Source organism: Gymnodraco acuticeps, unplaced genomic scaffold, assembly GCF_902827175.1.
Source record: "Gymnodraco acuticeps unplaced genomic scaffold, fGymAcu1.1, whole genome shotgun sequence".
In the NCBI taxonomy this organism is placed as follows: Eukaryota; Metazoa; Chordata; class Actinopteri; order Perciformes; family Bathydraconidae; genus Gymnodraco; species Gymnodraco acuticeps.
The window spans coordinates 1,629,784-1,650,401 of NW_022990125.1; the positions used below are offsets into that span (position 1 = coordinate 1,629,784).

The 20,618-nt window shown below is 40.7% G+C and overlaps 1 protein-coding gene across 1 annotated transcript in view; it reads right to left on the minus strand.

The window, feature by feature from the left end:
- Positions 1 to 1,568: 1,568 nt before the first annotated feature.
- ppil2 (peptidylprolyl isomerase (cyclophilin)-like 2) overlaps positions 1,569 to 20,618 on the minus strand; it is a 40,375-nt gene continuing 21,325 nt past the window's right edge. Inside the window, exons 14-20 of the mRNA XM_034216667.1 lie at positions 17,759 to 17,792; positions 14,747 to 14,864; positions 13,966 to 14,022; positions 8,307 to 8,379; positions 7,813 to 7,875; positions 5,275 to 5,417; positions 1,569 to 1,803 (exon numbers count right to left, since the gene is read on the minus strand). Coding sequence (XP_034072558.1) covers positions 1,701 to 1,803; positions 5,275 to 5,417; positions 7,813 to 7,875; positions 8,307 to 8,379; positions 13,966 to 14,022; positions 14,747 to 14,864; positions 17,759 to 17,792 — 591 coding nt within the window. The 3' untranslated portion in view covers positions 1,569 to 1,700. The remainder of the gene's footprint in view (positions 1,804 to 5,274; positions 5,418 to 7,812; positions 7,876 to 8,306; positions 8,380 to 13,965; positions 14,023 to 14,746; positions 14,865 to 17,758; positions 17,793 to 20,618) is intronic.

Sequence of the window (20,618 nt, forward strand, 5' to 3'; positions counted from 1 at the left end):
TACCCGTCTCAGAGCATGAAGGCTTTTATATTTGCTTCTCAAAACAGGTGTTGCTGGGAAACATTTATAGGGAATAGAAAGCAACAAGGGGATGTCTGAAAATGTACCTCATGTCCATTGTGGCAGTTTTAGAAGTGTATGATACTGAGGGCTTGTAAGACTTCCCATGGGACCACAGTTTGCTCTTCCAATAGACAAACAGTACATAAACAGACCCAATGAAATAGATATCTACTGATGTAGCTGATATTTTTTGAGGGAGGCTGTGGCTCAGTGTACTGGGTAGTGTGCTAGCCTTCGAATCAGGGGATAGCAAGTTCGAGTCCCACTGCAGTCAGCATGTCGGTGTGTCCCTGGGCAAGACACTTCACCCCAAATGGCTCCTGTGGGGATTGTCCACAGTACTGAATGTATGTAAGTCGCTTTGGATAAAAGCGTCTAACAAATTACATGTAATGTAGCTGCTGGTAAAACATAAACACCTCAATTTAAGCAAACATTTGGAAGCTCCCCACTCTGTGTCCATTGACAACAGAGACCAATAGTGAAGGGGAACTTCTGTTCCATGTAGCAATTGGGGAAAAATAGGTGTTTACCTTCATTCAGTGTCTAGATCATCAGATATGAAATGTATGTAGGTGACACAATTATCGTGTTTGACTGTTTGACAACAGTGAAGGTGATCACAAAGAGCAAGCGGGGAATAAAGAGAGATTGAATAAGCAGATAACAAAAATGATTTAGCCATTTTATAGTTGTTTAGGCATTTAAGTCTATATATATATATACACATTATTAGAAACCTGAAAACAATCAGTCAGAAAATGTCTCTGGTTTACCTAGTGAATTGTATTGCCTGTACATTTTACAGATCAAAAACAATTCTTGCATATGATGCAAAAACAATTGCTGTGTAACATTGTGAAATTACCTTCCTTCAAATCCCATGATGCAAATGTCTGTACTGACGTGACTATACATCTAACAATGAAAACCGGAGCCTTGACTGCATGCCATCGTTTCAATTAATAGCATTCTCAGCTCACACTTAAACTAAGCGATGTTGTGTGTGTCCTAAATAACCAAACCAAAAGTGTGGATATAACAAAGGGACCAGGCTCGTTATTTTTATGTGTGGGACACCTTGGCTTTGACTCAAGAAGTACAAATCTTTTGCTGAATGATTATAGAAACGTGACAGAGCAAATCCACTAAAACACATGGGCTCAAGTTGAGCCAAAGCGTCTCTGAAAACGCCTGCATGTCGTCATTCTTCACCAGAAAACGAACTGAGGTGTCAGGAGTTAATCATGTTCACAAGTTCTCGTTGCAGTGATTAAACTGTGCAGGACAAACGGATATCAGTCAGGTTTTAGCCCAATTATTGATTAGACTATCATGAATGTTAAAGATGAGATTTGTTGCTTACGATATTGATTTTCCTTTTGATAAGTGCAGATAAATCTTTATACTGCTCTTTTTTTTTATCGCAGATGTCAATACATTGTCTTAAAAACAACAGCCACAGTGTCTTCAAAGGGAGAGGTGAACAATTAGATAACGTCACCATCTTTGTAAAAAGTAACTTTAATCGTTTCACATGACAAATGTAGAGAGACAAATGTATAAATGACAATAATTGTGTTGCGCTCAACCCGACCAGTCAGAATCCAGACTGGTGAATGCTAAATGTTTCGGTGCTACCAGGAGCTAAAGTCTCCGAGGTTGGTCTTGCCCTTGGACTTTTTAGGCGCCGCTCCGCTGGTGGACGGCCCGCTTTCATCTACAGCAGCCGGTCGTTTTCTGAGGGAGAAGAATATCACAATCAGCTGTTTTTATCTAGCATTTGCGTGTCTCTTCTTTACATTGGCCAACGGGCAAACACACTACAACAACCTAACACACTTACATTAGAAAAAAAGTCAACATTTCTATTTCAAAAACATGCAAATGAAGAAACTTCACACAGCTGGAACAAGCGCAGATCAGAGCATTTCTTGACATTTGGGGACACACAGCGGTGTGCGTTGAAGCTTCCAACGCTTCTGCCCATTCACTTTGAATGGGGTGACGTCACTTTTAGCCGAACTGCATTTTGGGAAGCGACGTGGAGCGTTGCTCGCGTTGCTGGCTTCAAAAGTTGAGCAATGTTCAACTTTTGACGCCTCGACGGAGGCGTCAGCCAATGAAATCCCGTTTATGCAAATCTGCCAGTACAATCGCTAGCCAATCAGACCGCGTGTATGCTGGGAGAGACTACGCAGGTCATTTCCTCATATTCAAAAAATGGAGGGAAAATTCATTATAGCGGTAGTGAATCACCCGGTGCTGTATGATCAGTCTCTGTTCATCTACCGGGATACAAACCAGAGGAGCCAGGCATGGAGGGAGGAGGCAGAGACAGTGGGTGAAACTGGTAGGTTTTCTCCTGTTTGGGGATTTTATATCCAGTTTACTTCGTTTTAACATTGCTATTGCTTTGTATGTCGGGGGCGGGAGATTCATGTGATTGGTTGTTGGTCGCGTTGCTCGCAAAAAATCCCCAAGCTTCAGACACGCCCACCTCCAAGCGTCAACGCACGCTGCTGTGTGGACGCTCCGTTAGTCTGTTTAATAATTGTTAGTAGGGTTTTTTCTGTATTTTTGAAATGACTAGATTAGCTGCGTTAGCTAGCTAGCTTATATTAATACTTTAATTATTAATAATAATTACTGCAAAAATATCAGAAGGTATCATGCGATCACATTGTTAAAATAAGCCAATTAAATGCACATATTAGTTCATTTACCAGTGACAGGGATTGTTTGCTAACTTTCTAATCCCCGAACGTCAACAAGCGCTCCGGTCCAGCTGTGTGCGTCACTTTTTAGTGTCCCCAGTTCTGTTGTGTTTATAGTTTCTTACAGCGTTTTATATTTGCAACTTTTTTTTTTCTACTGCACTTTTAGTAAACGCTGCACATGTGGTGTCAAGTTGGTGAAGATGTTTCTTCACATGCGTGCGTTTTGGCACATTTGTGTTTTCTATATGTGCATCGTTTTTGAAAGTGCAATGCATTTCTCCTGATGTAATTATTTTGGGCCATTAGAGCACGTTTGCCCCTGTCGGCCACCGTACTATTCCTTTTCACTTTTCTTTCTTACCTTTCAGAATTATTCTGGAAATACATTCATACATATGCTCTTACATACATACAATATATACAACTCCATACAAAACATAACTCTGTACATACATACATATCTTTTACATTTGCATTTTCCTGGGGATGAATGAGGCTCTATTATCTTAAATGAATAAATGAAAAACATCTCACTGCTGACAAAGCCCTGAAAAGCCCCAAAATGAGTGCTGAAACACCCCATATGCCATGTTTAACTGTCTGGGGAGAATAGACAGGCTGTCATTTGGGAGCATTATACTGACATACTCTGTGTTCATGTGAATACGATGTGATGACAGGGGAAGGATAAGAAGAAGAAGATCTGAAGATAAAACACCATAAAAGAGTGAAAGCTATGAGCATAATTATCTCTAATGCCTTCTTTGGCATTTCAGGTTCAGTTAATGTACCCTCGCTCTGCATAACGACAGTCATTTCAATATTACCACTCACGCTACACGGTTAGACATTATGTAAAGATACTTATATGAAACATGTGCATATATTATTTTTAAAATATTCTTCCTTCCTTGAAATGCAGCTATAGGGATTTAAAAGTGAGAACATAATGATTCTATCTCTTCATCATATTTGATCAAGATGATTTTGAACAAAGAAATTCCAAGTGCACTGCCCAAAACAGCTGTTACAGACTTATATTTTTAAAGGGGCCCTATTATTACTTTTTCAGCTTCATATTTGTATATAGTGTCTCTACTGTGACATGTCTCCAGGCTTTAATGTTCAAAAAGCTCTTTATGTTTCTCACACTGCCTGTGCTGCAGCACCTCTTTTCACTCTCTGTCTGAAACCAGAGCCCAGTCTGCTCTGATTGGTTAGCTGGCCGGCTCTGTTGTGATTGGTCAACCGCTTAGATTTCCAACCTACAATATGATGGAGCCCTAGCTAAAAGAAGAAGCGTTACATTAATGCCACTATGTTACGGAAGTATGATGCTTATGTTGTTAAATCACAAAAACACAGACAATAAACATCCCCATTGGGGGAAATGTATACTATTCTACTTAATTGGAAATTGTTCACATTCTGTTTCTAATGGCTCTGTGTCACTTTGTAATCATAATGTTTTATCATCCAAATATTCTTCTGTTTTTTGCTTATATTTTCCACACATCGCGGCGATGCTTACTAAAGCAGGAGCAGAGTACAGTTTGGTGAATAGTAAATCAGTATGCATGTCAGAGTTCCCGTTAGCCGGTAATTACCGGACTATGACCGGTAAAATATGCTGAAGACCGGCAAATCTAAATCTCTCCGGTCAAAGTGTCCAGTCAAAATAATTTCCCCTTAGCGCAATACCGCATCTGTTGCGCAACTTGCGCCACTTATGTGACAGACAAAAGAGTATGTGACAGACAAGAATAGTCCATTCTAATGTCTAACACTTAATAAAGAAAGAGATGTCCTGTATGGGTTGATTGTGTTGGTAATTGTGTTGGTAATGCCTCGGGGTTCCGGTGGGCACTGCGCTATACTTTGCGGCCTCACCCGGTTGCATAGTGACGCTAATTGTTTAGGTGTCTTTTAATAAGCAGGTAGTCATATCATTAGCTAGAACTAGCTGGATCTGATCGATAGGGACATAAACGCGAGTGAAGTCTAATCTGACGGGAGAGAGAGATCTGCTGCTGCTGACGAGTCGACACGCAGCTCTGCATGATCACATGCAGCGGGTGAGCGGAACAAAACACACACTTCAGGTTAGAATATCACACATAGCTATTTTAATTACCTCTCAAACTACCTAAACTAGTTATAGATGTGTTTAGTTTTACTGTCGGGTCACTCATTACTGATCCGCGAGCTGCATGATACTGACGGGCTGTCAGGAGGGAGAGAGCGCTCCGTTTATTATTCCTGTGTTATTGTAAATTACTGTACACTTTTGAATAATGTAGTTAATCTAAATCTACTATAATTAGTTTGTTTAATATCGAATCATATCAATTTGTTTTAAAGCTCAATAAATAACAAAGAAGACCTTTGACCGGCACTTTTCAAATTTTGTCCGGAAGATTTAAACTTTAACGGACATGTTGACCGGCGAAAACCTATTCTAACGGGAACTCTGATGCATGTGTGTCCTTACGTGGTGGCAGGGTTGATGTATTTCCCCACACCCGCTTTGAAGGTCTTCGGCGCCTCTTCCCCCTTGGCTTTCTTCCGGGCGATGCTGGTCTGCTCCATCTCGTCCTCCTGCTTCTGCAGCTCCTGCGCTCGCTCTGCTGCGATCTGAAATCATATTTTAAATCAAATAAATCTGCTCACAGGACTTTATGCTCATCAACGGTTACTTCCACTTTGGCACTTGCACTGTGCATCATTGTTACGAATACAGGTGGGACAACGAGCCTCAGGTGGATTCAGATGGTCTTACTAAAAACATTTGACAGTGACAGAAGATCTAACGAGGTCAAGAGTTGGATGTAAAGCGGTTACATGTGGTTAACGGTTACCACCGCTTGGATCTAAACTCTGACAATGTCTTGCAAGATGCGGCAGAGGCAAACAGTTCAATATGACCAATTATTTAGTTTTATGTTGTTCCACTCATGGTTAACAATTCACAGAAACCATTCTTCCCATGTCTTAGCATGCTCAAGTTTTTTTTAAATGTTTGATTTATTTAAGACAACTTAATAACAATGAAGCACTTATTTTTAGATGAATTCAATGCCTTTAAAAGGTCCCATGTCATGCTTTTCTGGTTAGTACCCGTCCCCTTGTGTGTTATGAAGGTTTTTCTGCATGTAAACGGTGTGCAGAGTCACACACCCTCAAAGTACACCCTGTAGCGAGTAAAACTCTAACACAGAAAATACCTCCCCAAAACGCCTCGTTGGAGATACGTCATTGTCCATTTGATTCTTCCGGGTACGCATGATGTCATCCGTACCCGGAACGAAATGGACCAATCCGTGGAGCCGTTACGTTACGTCCGCGGAGCCGTTACGTTAAGCCCCCGCTGATTGGTCCAAATTGACCAATCCACGGACTTCCTCACACACTCAGTGCAGGCAGCTCTGCTGATCTCTCCTCCCTGGCTGCAGGCTGATAACAGACAGTTGGGAAATTCTCTCTGCAGACCCGTTCTCTCTGCAGACCCGTTCTCTCTGCAGACCCGTTCTCTCTGCAGACCCGTTCTCACTGCAGACCCGTTCTCTCTGCAGACCCGTTCTCTCTGCAGACCCGTTCTCTCTGCAGACCCGTTCTCTCTGCAGACCCGTTCTCTCTGCAGACCCGTTCTCTCTGCAGACCCGTTCTCACTGCAGACCCGTTCTCTCCGCAGACCCGTTCTCTCTGCAGACCCATTCTCTCTGCAGACCCATTCTCTCTGCAGACCCGTTCTCTCTGCAGACCCGTTCTCTCTGCAGACCCGTTCTCTCTGCAGACCCGTTCTCTCTGCAGACCCATTCTCTCCGCAGACCCATTCTCTCCGCAGACCCATTCTCTCCGCAGACCCATTCTCTCTGCAGACCCATTCTCTCCGCAGACCCATTCTCTCTGCAGACCCATTCTCTCTGCAGACCCATTCTCTCTGCAGACCCATTCTCACTGCAGACCCATTCTCTCTACAGACCCATTCTCTCTGCAGACCCATTCTCACAGCGTTTATCAACCTTTTTCTTACTCCATATCAAGCCACACTTATTGTTTTTACTTCGGCTGTGACTTTGTGTGTGCTCAGGGTGAGTTTGGCTGTGTTTCGCTGTGTATCGCTAAACAAGGAAATCACACCTCCACGGAGCTCAGCGCGATTCACAACGTCCCGACTGGTCCCGACCAATCGGAGCACACTGGGCTCACAGGGAGGGGGGGGGGGGCAAGAGCTGCAACGAGCCGTTTAGTGGAGAGAGTGAATACACGTAGTTTACAGAGATGCTGTATGCGAAACCAATGTGAGTTTGGAAAATTGCACAGTATAAATCTATTTTAGTAGACATCAACAATGGAATTATGATCAGTGGAAATGGCCATGACATGGGACCTTTAAGTCAATTTAATGTAGGGCAATGTTTGAAAAAATAATCAATCAAGGTTTGAGGTTCTATTGGACATAACTTATTGGCTGCAGATAATTTCCTGGATGAAATTATGAAAGAATGGATTAAATGTAAGGTGTATAAAATGTTTGGAAAAAGGATCCATCCCAGTCCAAGGTGATGTCTGCAAATGTCTTGTTTTGTAAGTGAAAAACCCAAAGCTATTCAGTTAATGACAGGAAGAAAAGAAAAACCCAAATCTCCTTACTTTTTAACCCGGTGAATTACTTTACCGATGAATCAATTAAAGTAGTCAGTGACTTTCTTTGTCGGCTTATGGATGAGTCAAATCATCTTTTCAGCTCCAACTATTATTAGAGGATTTATGTGTAAATTGATCGAGTTGCTTTATTTAATTTCATATACAGCTAAATGTGTTTCTCTTGGTTGTTGGACCTTCTCTGTGCAGATAGAAGTACTTGCAGAGTTCGACACGATTGCACACCATTTCAATTCAAATCTGCTACCATCAAAATGTTTCACTATCCAAATCCTTAACGCTCTGCACTGCAAGTACTCACAACGGATGTTAAGCATTCAGGAAAGTCAGCATTGTTTATATATGCAGACAGAGAGATAATCACCTGAGCGTCAGCCTCTTCGTACGGATCCACAAACACAGTGGCAGTTATGATCTTGATCTCCGACTGTAAAACAAACAAACAAAAATGTGTAACCAAAAAGGACACGGCTCTACGTGACATCCGGACTTATGCTGGGCATCATTAAATTATTCAAATATCTAAAATGTTAGTCAATTTGACCTAATAATACCAATATCTAAATGATGAAGACATAAAGTCCTGACTGACGATATTATACATTTGTTGCTGTATTTGTTTTGTTTTTAAAGCATATTTTTAAATGAACAATAGAATAGTATAATAAATCCTCATTGGCATTTCTAACTAGCACCTTGTTTTTGAAACAATCCATATAAGGGTCAAAATACTGTCATGGTACTGTGCTGAAAAACATTTGGAGATTTCATTTACATTTGAATATACTATCATTTTAATTGTATTCTTGATTTTAATTTTCTAAGGCAATCTGGACCTTAAAGGTCACCGATTCCTACCTTTGGTTTGTCTGATTTGGGGTCACTCTCCACATTCTCCATGGCTGTAAGCGCCTCAAATCCACCAACAATCCTGCGAGGAAAGTGAAAAACAAACACACTTCATGAGCTAATTACTGTACAACAATATAAGAGCGAGAGAGACCGGAGATAGTCACAAAGGTCCCAGATCATTTGGATATTTTACAAGAAAATATCAAATTAAGGCAGCCTATCCCTCAAGAAAATCTAAAAATGTAACCACTAGAGACCTGATTGAATCTTCCCTGCAAATATCTCATATCCTCTGTAAAGACTGATGTCCCTCATGACATGGGCTGTGCATGGTTGGTTTCAAAGAGTATAACGAAACTAAGTTCAGATTCCTGTGACACCTTCCATACGGTTGAAATGCCCTTGCGCTTGACACAAAATCACTCTTATTTACATGGCGGCTGAACTTCAGTCGACCTTGTAGTGGAAGAGGCTGCAGGAATTCACTTTTATTTCATGTTCAGACTTGCAACAGTACTGTGTCCAACTCCATGCAAGACACTGCATCAAAGAAGAAACCTCACTGTAGATTTGAGTGTTCTGAGAAACACTATGACTCAATGAGTTATTTATGTCCACCAGATTAATGCAAGTCAAATATTGTCTCTCTTTTAGCTCCGTTTCTGGTCTCCACCAACAACTGAGAGATGTATTCATCTTTTAAGCTGCTAAAAAGAGCTCTGTATCGATAAAGTACCTGGCAGGCATAATCCAGGAGTAACCATTGCGCCTGCATTTTTGCAGAAAATAAGATCTATGGCAAACAAAAGTTTGTGATCATTCTATGTTTCGTTCAGCAGGATCATCTTTACAAACTGACTACACTTTTACGATTTTTGAAGCTTAAATACATTTACCAGAAGTAAATAGCTATTGTCATTTGTAAACAAACTACACCAAGGTCGCATGACTTTAACATCACCACCAATATCAGGATACATGTATTTATTATCCTTGCAAGAATGGAAGTAGTCATCACATACAGAGCTGCGTGGGACAAATAGTTCCCAGAACAGTGTCCTTGACATGCTTTCAATACAAGAGAGGGTGTTACAGTCACAATAGGCAGAATACCGGTTCAAAGCAGTATACAATGTTTAGTTCAGATTAGCTAAGGCCTGCGTAAGCAATAAACATGACAGTCATATGTCTATCTCCATAGAGGCTGAATCATCATGTTAATCGTTGTCACATAGCTATCATGCCTAAAACAGTCCTGATGCTCTTTTAGGTATTCATACATCCGGTTACGTACACAGCTACATAGGGCCTTTGTTATCATGTGCTACTCTGATACTAGAAGAGTACATTCAGTATTTTCCCAACAAATGTCACAAGTGGGGTATTTATGATGTAGAACAAAAAGTGGACCTGCTTAAACAAAGACCATTAGAGCTATAGTGCAGGTTCATTCGGGCATTAAACCAAAAACCCATTAAAAACCAATTGTCTGTGAGAAGAGGAAACCATTAGTGTTAACTCACATCAGGTTTTAGGACCGATTCTTGCAGCTCTCTATAATCGGCTATGTTCCCCCGATGGTCTCTAACTTAGTCTGTCTGCAGGTTGGTGTTTGGCAGGTAATGCATAGTAAGATAGTTCACTCTGAAAACAGCTGCCTGCTGTGGGGTGAGTAAACCAAAGCAATACAATTACAGCCAGACAGCTAAACAATTAGCTCAAACGATAAAGCTCTGTAAAGCCAAGAGGCGCTGCAGATTCAGGTGATAATGCTCTGTAGGGTCCTCACTGCGAGAAATTCCTTTATTTGGTCTTTTGGCTCTGTGCTGCAACATTGAAGTGATGAGAAATCAACAAAGCACCTACAACTTAAAAAGTTAAACACAATATTTCCATTGGTCAATCAAAAAAACAGGTGTACTTCCCTCTCACCCTTTTTTTAATAATAGGAATTTCCTACAGCCGCTGAGATTTTTGTGCAGACCTGAATATAATCCTCAGACAGTGAACACAAGTCTTTGTTATCAGCACCACTGGCCTCTTAAACACAGCAGAGAAAATCACCTCTGAAGATAGAGAGTGTGTCAAATGCTGAGGGCCAGGAGGTGTATCAGTGAGCAACTCCCATGCCACAGAGCACTTTAAAGCACTTGCTCTGCCTTGCTCCTTTAAATACAAAATATTTGTCCAGCTGCTCCTTCGGGGCCCCTGATACAATGTGTCGAGTGAGAAGACACACAAACCTCAGGATGTGTAAGGATAATTGGATAGATAGTGTTGGAGGCAGGGCCGTTCATTCCTTTGAAAGTCGCTCAGTGGCGCATGAAGTCAAAATGACCTGCCGCTACCTTTTAGGGGTCTTCCAGCAATTAGGACCATGGAGCATGCACTTTTGCGTTTCCTTAAGCCCCGCCTCAAATTTGCTGCCCCACCGCAGCGTCACGGCCGATCTCTGCTCAGTCAAGTTAATAGAGCAGGAAAATAACTATAGATTAATCTTTTATCAAATTTGATACTTGATTTGACACTTTTAGGAACAAATTATTATATAAGCAATTTTCCAATGTTAGCCCTGAGCATTTGATTTCGCTCAAAAAGAAGAATATCTGCTGATTTATAGAGTTTTCTTTAATCTTTAGTTTTCTTACTTTCATTAGCACTGTCATTTGGCCAGTCAAAGTAATGGATTGACAACTTTTAGGATTTAAATAAGCGATTTGTGTTATCACTGGGTATTTGATTTCGTTCAAAAAGGGGAAAATCTGCTGATTTACAGAGTTTTCTTCCCAATGTTAATTCATGGAAAAAAGTTTTGGGCCCGTTGACGACATGGTCTTACACGGTAGTTGTAGTAATGCCTTTTGGCCACTACCAGAATGTACTTTAACAGCCGGCTTACTACCTAGAACAGTACAGCCAATAGTTAGCAGGGTGTGCTTCATAGGCCACATCGCATCCAAGCGTTAGCACAAATGAAGGAGCTATGAACACTGGATGAGGTGCTGACCTTGCAATATAACACAAAACTATTAGGGTCCCAGTAACGGGTGTTCAACACCTCACATCTCAAACATCTTTTCCCCTATACTTTAACACCTACATGATGGAATATTTTCTAATATCATCCAAGACATTTAACCCATTTCCAGATTGGAATATGGTCTTTGACTATATATCTAGTGAGGAAAAAAGCAGCAACATTCATTCAGTAAGAAATCCATCCCTGTGCTTGAGCAGTGCCGTCACTTTAGATAAGGAGAAGAAAGAGAATTTAGGGTCAAGGAAAGGTTAAATCGTGTAGGAGGAGGATTGACTGGCATATTACTAGGAGATGTCCGTCTCAACAGTGAAATCTATCCATCTACCTATCTAAACCTAGGCCACGAGTATTTTCGGCTGTCTCTCACACACACACCATATTTCCTGTCATCTCTCTACTGTCAATTCTCTAATAAAATAATTATTAAAAAGACAGGCAGAATACAATAGGGGCCATATAGTAATCATTGACAGTCAAAGGATAGAACATATCAAGAGATTGTAAGGTAAGGCAATTTACTGTTCCCTTTATTTTCTAGTGTTCTAAATGAATAACTGGACTTCATCAGGGAAGATGTAGCAGTAGTGAGGTCTTTAAACAATAGGGAGTTTTATCTTGCAATTATTTCACACGCCAATATATTTTCAAAAGTCTGACAACATGGTGGCTCTCTAGTCTGATCCAAGACGGCCAACCGATATACTTCTTTTAACAAAGCATCGCATACCAGCTCCACTCCATCAGTTCCTTCCTTCCACCAAAACAATAGCCCTCGACATACACATCACGTCACTGTTTGACAAAATTAAGTTTAGAGCATTTCACGAAAAGGAAACTGAAAAAATAGGGAATGATGTTGAGTCCATCATTTCCTGCAGACAAGTTTTTCAAATGGTTGCGTTGTTTCTTTGTCACACCCCCAGTTGTAAAGGCCTTTAATGCCTAAAAAAAGCCCCCTGGTCCTGAGAGAGCTTTCAAGCTTAAAGAACCTCAATTAGACTACCTGGCTGTGTTCAAACCTGAACAACTACACAAAAAAAGGCGGAAAGAGTCTGCTCGATTTAAATTTCAAAATAAACGTTCCTTTGTGAAAGAGTCCACATTATGTCTAGATCGGGTAAAGTGGACTATCTCTGTCGTTCCCATTAAATCTGCAAAGAATACCGTCTGGAAAGGAGAGGAAGCTGGACGCGGGGGCGAGAGCAGAAGCTTTTTAAAGTGTGTTGGCCATGTGAAGAATGAGGCAGCAGAAAGTCGCTAAAAAGGAATGTCATGATAAAAGCCCAGCACAGCAGCTAGAGAGAGCCTTCAGATAAAAATGAGCATCTTCTAAATTGGCCGGGAGTCACACAATCTAACCAATTTATGGACTTCCAAAGCAAAAAAGAGGGATAATGAAGAACAGATAAAAAGCTAAAGTGAACATGGGGTGTTTACCCAATCAATGTTTCTCACAGGATATTAAAGGGGCCCTATTCTGCTCATTTTCAGGTTTCATATTTGTATTTTGTGCATCTTTCTTTTTCCAAGATCGCCTGTGCTGCAGCACCTCTTTTCACCCTCTGTCTGAAACCAGAGCCCAGTCTGCTCTGATTGGTTGGCTGGCTGGCTCTGTTGTGATTAGCCTCTTAAGGCCCGGACACACCGGGCCGATTTTTGGCGTCGATAGATGTCGACAGATGTCGATAGATGTCAGGCTGTCGATGAGCGTCCTGTCGCCCTACTCAGATTGGTGTGTCCTGCAACGTCGTGTCTTTTCGGCCGTGCCAACACCTTCCGCCGGCTAAAGGTCGTCGGCAAAATAAATCACTCTGATTGGCTGTTCAGCTTAGCGAATCAGTGCATGAGAAGCGAAACGGAAGTGAGGGACCCAAACAAATGATTAAGAAGGCAAATCTGAGATTTCATTTAACTCCAGCTCTCGACACAGGTTCGGGAAAGCCCCGTGAGCTTCTCGCTGTAGAGTGAAAATGGAACGCACACGCTATTTGTTGTTTGTTTATATCACGCAGTCTGTTCTTCTTCTCTCGGTTATCACGCAGTCTGTCTTCCGGTTGTTGCCTCTTTTGAATGACGAATACACACTACCGCCACCTGCTGGTAAGGAGAGTTATTGCCACTCACGCATGGGCAGTTCGTACGTGCTACTTGGCCGTCGGCTGAAGTCTTTGCGGTGTGTTCCAGTGCGACACATGGCCAAGACGCAGAGACGCGAGGCGACACAACAGTCGGGTCCATCGGGACGTGTTCTTTGGTGTCAGTTTGGTGTGTCTGGGCCTTTAGCCTATCATGTCCAACGTGTTTGAGCGCTAGCCAATAAAAGTGTGAGTGTTACATAGTGATGTCACTATGAGCAGGAAGTAAACAAAGGATTACAATAGAGGCATTTCAGGCAGGGGGGGGTAATGTGTGGAAGAGAAACCCCTCTGGAGGGAACTTTGAGATGCAAGCATCGACAGACCATTGCACTAAAACATATATAAAGCAGTATAAGAAAGGGAAAACCCCCAAAGTGTAATAGGGCCTCTTTAAGGGACTATGGTGGGCGTACCTAAAACAAACATATGTATATTTTGAAGTTAAATGCATCAATCTTGCACAGTAAAAAAAACGACATAGGTTTACCTTCCAAAGATTGTGTGCTTCCTGTCAAGGTAGGCGCACGACCGGAACGTAATGAAGCTGATAGAAAAACAAGATACAGAAAATAAATAGGTTAACCGTGTAGCAAACTAACAAGAAATATAAAAAGAGAGCTTTGCCTTACAAATAATAATAAGCAGTATATAATCTTAGAGTAAATTGTAAATTCAACGTTCTAATGTTGTTATTATCCGATATGAGGACTTTCATTTACAAGTGTTTATAATTGTGCTGTATTAAACATTGTTTACCTTATCCTATTAAGACATTAAAATGATTATTTAGTCATTATGGTTTATTCCAGAATCACTAGAGGCCTTTAACTTGTTGACTACACCATCAATAAAGTGTACCAAAGACACAATTACAAGCTAAAATGAAAACTTCAGATTGAAATAGTGCATCGTTTTTTAAGTTCATAATCAGAACTAAATTACGTTTTACAGTGTTTAGAATACTTTTCCTATATGTAAGAAAGGTCATTGTTTAAATTGACTTTTTTGAATGAGAATGTTAAAAACAGGACTCTGTTAAGTACTAATTAAGAAAATACCAAAATACATAAGATAAGACATAAGTCTGTCAACAGAAAAAAATGTATTCTGTATGTATTGATTTATTTCTTCTTTCATTCGCCTGTGGGGCCAAAGAAATCAACAAGTAAGTAACAGACAGCAAAGAACACAACATAACTCCCTGCTGACTGCCTTTCCATAAAACAGAGAGTTCAAAGTTTAAGCTTTTAAAAAAGAGCAGTTCTTACAACTGAGATTTGTTGGTGTTTGGACCAGAGTTTGCCATGCTGAGAACCCCTCGGCCAGTGTGAGACAGGTTGGGCCGAAACTCATCCTTGAAAGGTTTCCCGAAGAAGGATTCCCCTCCTGGGAAGGAAGAAGGTGGGTGAGGGAGGAAGAGGAGAAGAAAAAGAGAGAGATTGACAACACAAGTTCTTATTGCTCTTAGGTCTGAGAAACTAAAAGCGCCTTGTTCAAGGAGTCTTTTTATGCTCCTTTTCAGGTTCATAATTGTATTGTGTGCCTCTACTGTGACATGTTTACATGCTTTAATGTTCAAAAAGCTCCAGTCGGCTGTGATTGGTCAGCTGTTATTGTTGGTCAACCGCTTAGAAAGGTCCCTTGCCTTAGTATCACGTACCATGTTTTGGAGCACTAGCCAATTGAGTGTTACATAGTGTTAGAGTGGTACATAGTGATGTCACTATGTTACAAAGGGGTCCAATGGATTTGTGGGAGAGAAACTCCCTCTGGAGGGAATTTTGGGATGTTAGCCTTTGCAGATCATTTACAGCCCAACAACCTGCTGTATATAACACACTAGAGGAAAGGGAAAAACCCCAAAAAGCTAAATAAGGGCCCCTTTATGCATTTACACATTGGCTTTCAGGCAAGAGGGTTACCACTTCATTGTGACATGATTAAACCCATTTCACATAGTTTGCATAAAAAGGAAACAAATTGCATTACATATTCAAAATAGAGAAACAGACATAAGGCACCATGTATTTTCAGGAGACCTCTTTGCCCTTGAACATGGAGCCATGTTGTTCGCCTTCAGCTGTGAGTCATTAATTGAGATTGACTTCATCATTACGAGTCATCACGATGAGAATACAGGAATATACACTGCATGAGCTTATTGGCTCCCGACAGGGTGAGAGGATTTGTCGCCTTGAGGTGTGTTTCACTGTGCTGCCAGCTGGTGTACAGGCATGGAACAGTGTGTGCATACAGTATATATAACTACAGTATGTGCTGTATGTACACACTGAGTATTGGTGCATACTACCAACAATCAACCCGGCTTGTGCAGCCGTCAACTTCCACTGGTGACACCTTTGCATCATTTATCAACTGGCTGATATCTTAGAGCAACACTGGATCATAAATGAAGGGAGAGCCAGAGAGGAAAATGAATTCTCACCAAAGAGTTGAGCACTAAATCAAACTGCATTTCTTTTAATGCTCTTTAAAAGACTCATTGAATGCCATCAGTACAATATCCTCCACCGACTGAGATGCATCTGCGATAATGAACGCATTATTCGGCATTTCAAAAAGTGCCAGCGTATGCTTCTTGTTTCATATTTTAAATGCTCTTGTGGAATTTCATTCACAAGTCATTGTTTAAAACATTTTTCTCTGAAGAATCTTTTTCTGAAGGGTTTTAGATAAATGAGGCTCTACGGAAGTTTAAAGGAAGTGTTAACGCTACAGCGAGCAGTCAGCCGCATGTGTGAGGGATCCGCTCTAAACGTAGGGGGCAATTTTCTTAGGATTTACTTGACACATAAATCAAAAGAAATTCAAGTCTCGGACGTTCAATATCTTATTTTTCTATCTCTATCCCTGCATCAAAACACTTATTGTACCTGCATTTTCCCAATAATGCAAATTCTAAAAACGCCCAGAATGCACAGCCTTTTTAGTTTTGTTTCATCAGCATAAAATAACTACAACTGCATTATGTTGTGCAACCCCGTTAAGCAGAATGACAATAAATGATTTTTCTGTATCACCAAAAAGCAGAATACCAAAGAAAATATGAAATTGCAGACAGTTTTATCCCACAGGCAATAAGACTGCTAAAGGCCTGAGCTCTGTTAAGTGCCTCCATAACATAAAGCAATAATCTGTCAGCATCTTACAATTTACAATAAACAGTATTTTATTTTACAATATTTTATTTTACATTCTGTTCTCGTATATCTTATTCTATTTACATATATAGTCTCCTGCATTTACTTAGTCACTTTCAACATTAACTGCATTATTTATCTTATTGTATTCATACATTCTTCTGACATGTATATAGTTTACTTTATCTGCATTACTTGTACATTGTACTTCTATTTGCTAGCGCTCCAAAAAGGACGGGACATCTCTAAGAGGTTGGCCAATCACAACCAAGCTGGCCAGCTAACCAATCACAACAGACTGGGCTCTGGTTTCAGACAGAGGGTGAAAAGAGGTGCTGCAGAATGAGACAAATAAAGACCTTTTGAACATGAAATCATGTAAACACATCACAGTAGAGGCACAACATATAAATATGAACCTGGAAATGAGAATGATAGGGCCCCTTTAACACCTGTTCTTATAAAAGATACAGAATGAAAACAACAAATGATTGACAACAGTCCAAAGTTTTAAAGCAGTTGCCTGTGTACTATTATCTTTGATGATACACACACATTTAATGCAAGTCACTACTGAATGTTAAATGACTGTTAAAAACTACCGGGGAAATCCATCTTTTAAGTCCAGCCAAATGTCTATTTATGGGTTGTGTTCACATGTTGTTCCATCTAGGTGCTGTCGAGAGCTTTTACCCACAGGCCAGGGACTTAGCACCTTCATAAATCTGTCATTGTAGACTAGTTTTGCCTAGCGTTAGGAGAGACGCCCACAGACACAAGGCACACCCTTGTGCTTCAAACTCTGTAACTTAACTGCATTAGGCCTCCAGTCGATTACACTGAAGAGCCTTTTAAACTGGGTTTTAAAGACAGGAAAACAACACTGAATGCTATAAAACACCATAAACTCAGCCTTCTTCCATCTGCACCATCTGTGTGTGCTAAAGTGTGGTCTTCACTCCCCTGTGCCTTAACAGAGTATATTTAGTAACACTTTTGATTTGCATCAGGAATTGCAAGCTGTATTTACACAAAGCTTCCAAAAAAAGAGCTATAAATAATTCAACAGAGACGTGTTACGCAATTCAAAATGTGGTTTGAGTGCAGTCCTCATCTTACCTGTACCGGTGCCAGTGGGGTCCCCTCCTTGAATCTGGAAACATTTAAAAATAAAAACTGTTAGGTTTGAATGACGTTAGCTGCTGCACATTAAAGTTGTTCCCATTACTTAAAATAGTAAAATGTCTCATTTCTGTAAAGTGGTCTTTAAATAAACCATAAAGTATTTCCTTTGACACAAATCCAACATGGTGGCCTGTTTCTTGTAAGTGTTAGCAGTCACTGACGCAGGATACAGGTCTCTATTGTTCATTGTTCAGGCTCAACTTTCCTATTACAGTTTGTATTGGAGAGTAACTGCTCTGTGCGTTTCTTTAGTAAAGACACACTTGGGGGGCGGGGGGGGGGGGGGGGGGGGGTTATGACCGATAACACTACTGTGGAGCCAAGGTTTGATGAGGGGCTGTGCTGTTACAGTGCAAAAACGAACATGGACGTGGACACGTTGTGCTTGTGGACAGAAGTGGTAAAAAGTCCCTTATGAAAACGTCTCATTATACTGATGTTCCTCCACTGCCAGAGCTCCTTCTGGAGTGTGATCTGAAGGAGTTCCTGGTGAACATGCATCATTTCGTCTGGTTTAGCTGCTGGCACCTATGACTGACATTTTGAAAACCTATATACAAATAGCCAATCTTCACGCGAATGGTCTCATTTGCTTACGTAGGTCATTTAGAGGCATTACTGTTATAACCAGTTAGAAGTTCCTGTAAGTAATTAAAGGGGCCCTATTATGCTTTTTGGGGTTTTCACTTTCCTGTGGTGTGTTATATAGGTGTTTCCGCAAAGACAGAAATCCCAAAGTTCCCTCCAGAGGGAGTTTCACTCCCACAAACTCTAACTGCATAAAGACTTTAAGACTGTGAAATTGAATTGAACCAGAAATGTAGCAATGAACGTTTTAAAAACATGCAAACAAAGGTAGTAAAGAAATGCATTCAACATGGTTTTCACTCTAAGGGTCAAACACACATGGCCTCGAAACAAGTTAAATAGCCATTCAAGGTCTCTGAACATTTGTGTATTTAGGTAAGTTTATCATACTTTAAAAAGGTTACAAAAAATAAAAAGCAGTTCTTTCACTACCGACTCAAACTACATCATCGGCAAAACATTTACTTTTGATTATATGTTTTGTTTGTATCAGCCTAATCAAAGCGAATGGAGACAGACAGTAGGTTGCAAAATGCAAGATTCACTCCAACGTGGTACCCAAGAAGAGTCACGTGTGAAACAGGCTCAAAGAAAGGGTCTAGAGACTATGATGCAACTGAAGGGTGGCAGCCTTGAAGAGCCTCTCACATTTCATAGTAAACACTTGAGAAGAATCACCTGAGGATGTTCTGTACTCTCACAAGGTTCTGATAAACTACTTTAAAAAGGGAAAGTGAGGGACACAATTATTTTTGCCATTATTAATCTGCTTGTTGTTATGAAAGGATTCTCCCCCAGGCCACCCTTTGGTCCTTTTCAGCTGCGTAGAATGAGTCCAAGGCATAAGTGGCACAGTAATTATAGATAAACAATTCACAGCTTGTCTTTGAAAACCAAAGGACAGAATAACACAAAAAAGTTACCAGGGGCCTCATTTATAAAGCCTTGCGTAGGATTCACGTGGGAAGGTTGCTTACGTAGTACAAAGCAAATAAATACGCACAGACATTTTCCGATTCATAAAACACTGCGTACCGGCGTAGGACTTGCGTGCGGCACGTCCTACGCCGGTTTCCCTTTATAAATCACAATCAACTTGAAATGCGGCGCAGCTTTTGCTGGTTTCACGTAACGCCCATATTTGCCTATAAATAGTCAAAGAAACGCCCCGTATTAACATTCATTTAGAATGACTTTATGAAGAAGATCACAGGAAATGACGACAGAACAGCTAAAAAAGACATTTCACACCGTGTCAGATTTGGTTATTTTGGGGAGGTGGAGATAAATCATATTGTTTGGTGGATGCAGTTTGAACCAGAGTAGCAGCATGGAGGTCGGATCGTCACCAAAATAAATAAATAAGTGGTCTGAAAAAAGTTAATGACAAAATAAATACACATAGCCTTCCTCAGGCAGTGTGTTTGTGCCGGGGACAGGAGACACCCCCTTGATGAGAGACTGTAAGAAAGTATCGGGGAATCCCTGCGGAGTGGAGTCAATGTTTATTTTTTTATTTGGTGGTTTGTCTTCCAGTTATCAGCTGTGCGCAGCGTCTCAACTGCAGCCCCCCCCCCCCTCAGCAACTCTATATCCACCAGTTAAAGGAAATAAAACTAATGTATTGAGTTATATCAGCTGCCAAATATATGGTGTTCTTAGTTTCCATACCTCCTGTGTTTTACGAGCGACTTATCAAGTCTTGGCAAACGGCATAAAACATGATTAAACATGATCGTATATAAAACCATGCTCGTATCTAACCTATAGAAATGCAAACCGGCGTCAGTTTAGACGTAATTCTGTCCTCCTGCTTACCGCATCATTTATGAGAAAACATTTCATAACATTAACACAACATATTCAAGGTGGTTTTAAATAACATATCCGTATTTATTTATTTCTCCAAGTTATGTTTTTGTGTGCACTGAGGAGTCTCAAACAGGCGTTTGTTAAATCATTTTAAGATTGGCTTTAAATCAATGTTTGCAAATGAATTCTTCATATATGATAAATGAGAGGTAACATTTTGTTTATGGTATTATTTCCACATATTTCTCTCCATTCTTCCTTCTGCCAACGGTGTCGCAGTTTCTCGTCTCTCCCGTTTTTGTCCGTACCGCGTACGCATGGGTTAGAGTTTGCGTGGAGGACCGCATATTTTCCCGTCAAGTTTGTTTTTTATAAATCGCAAACATTGCTTAGA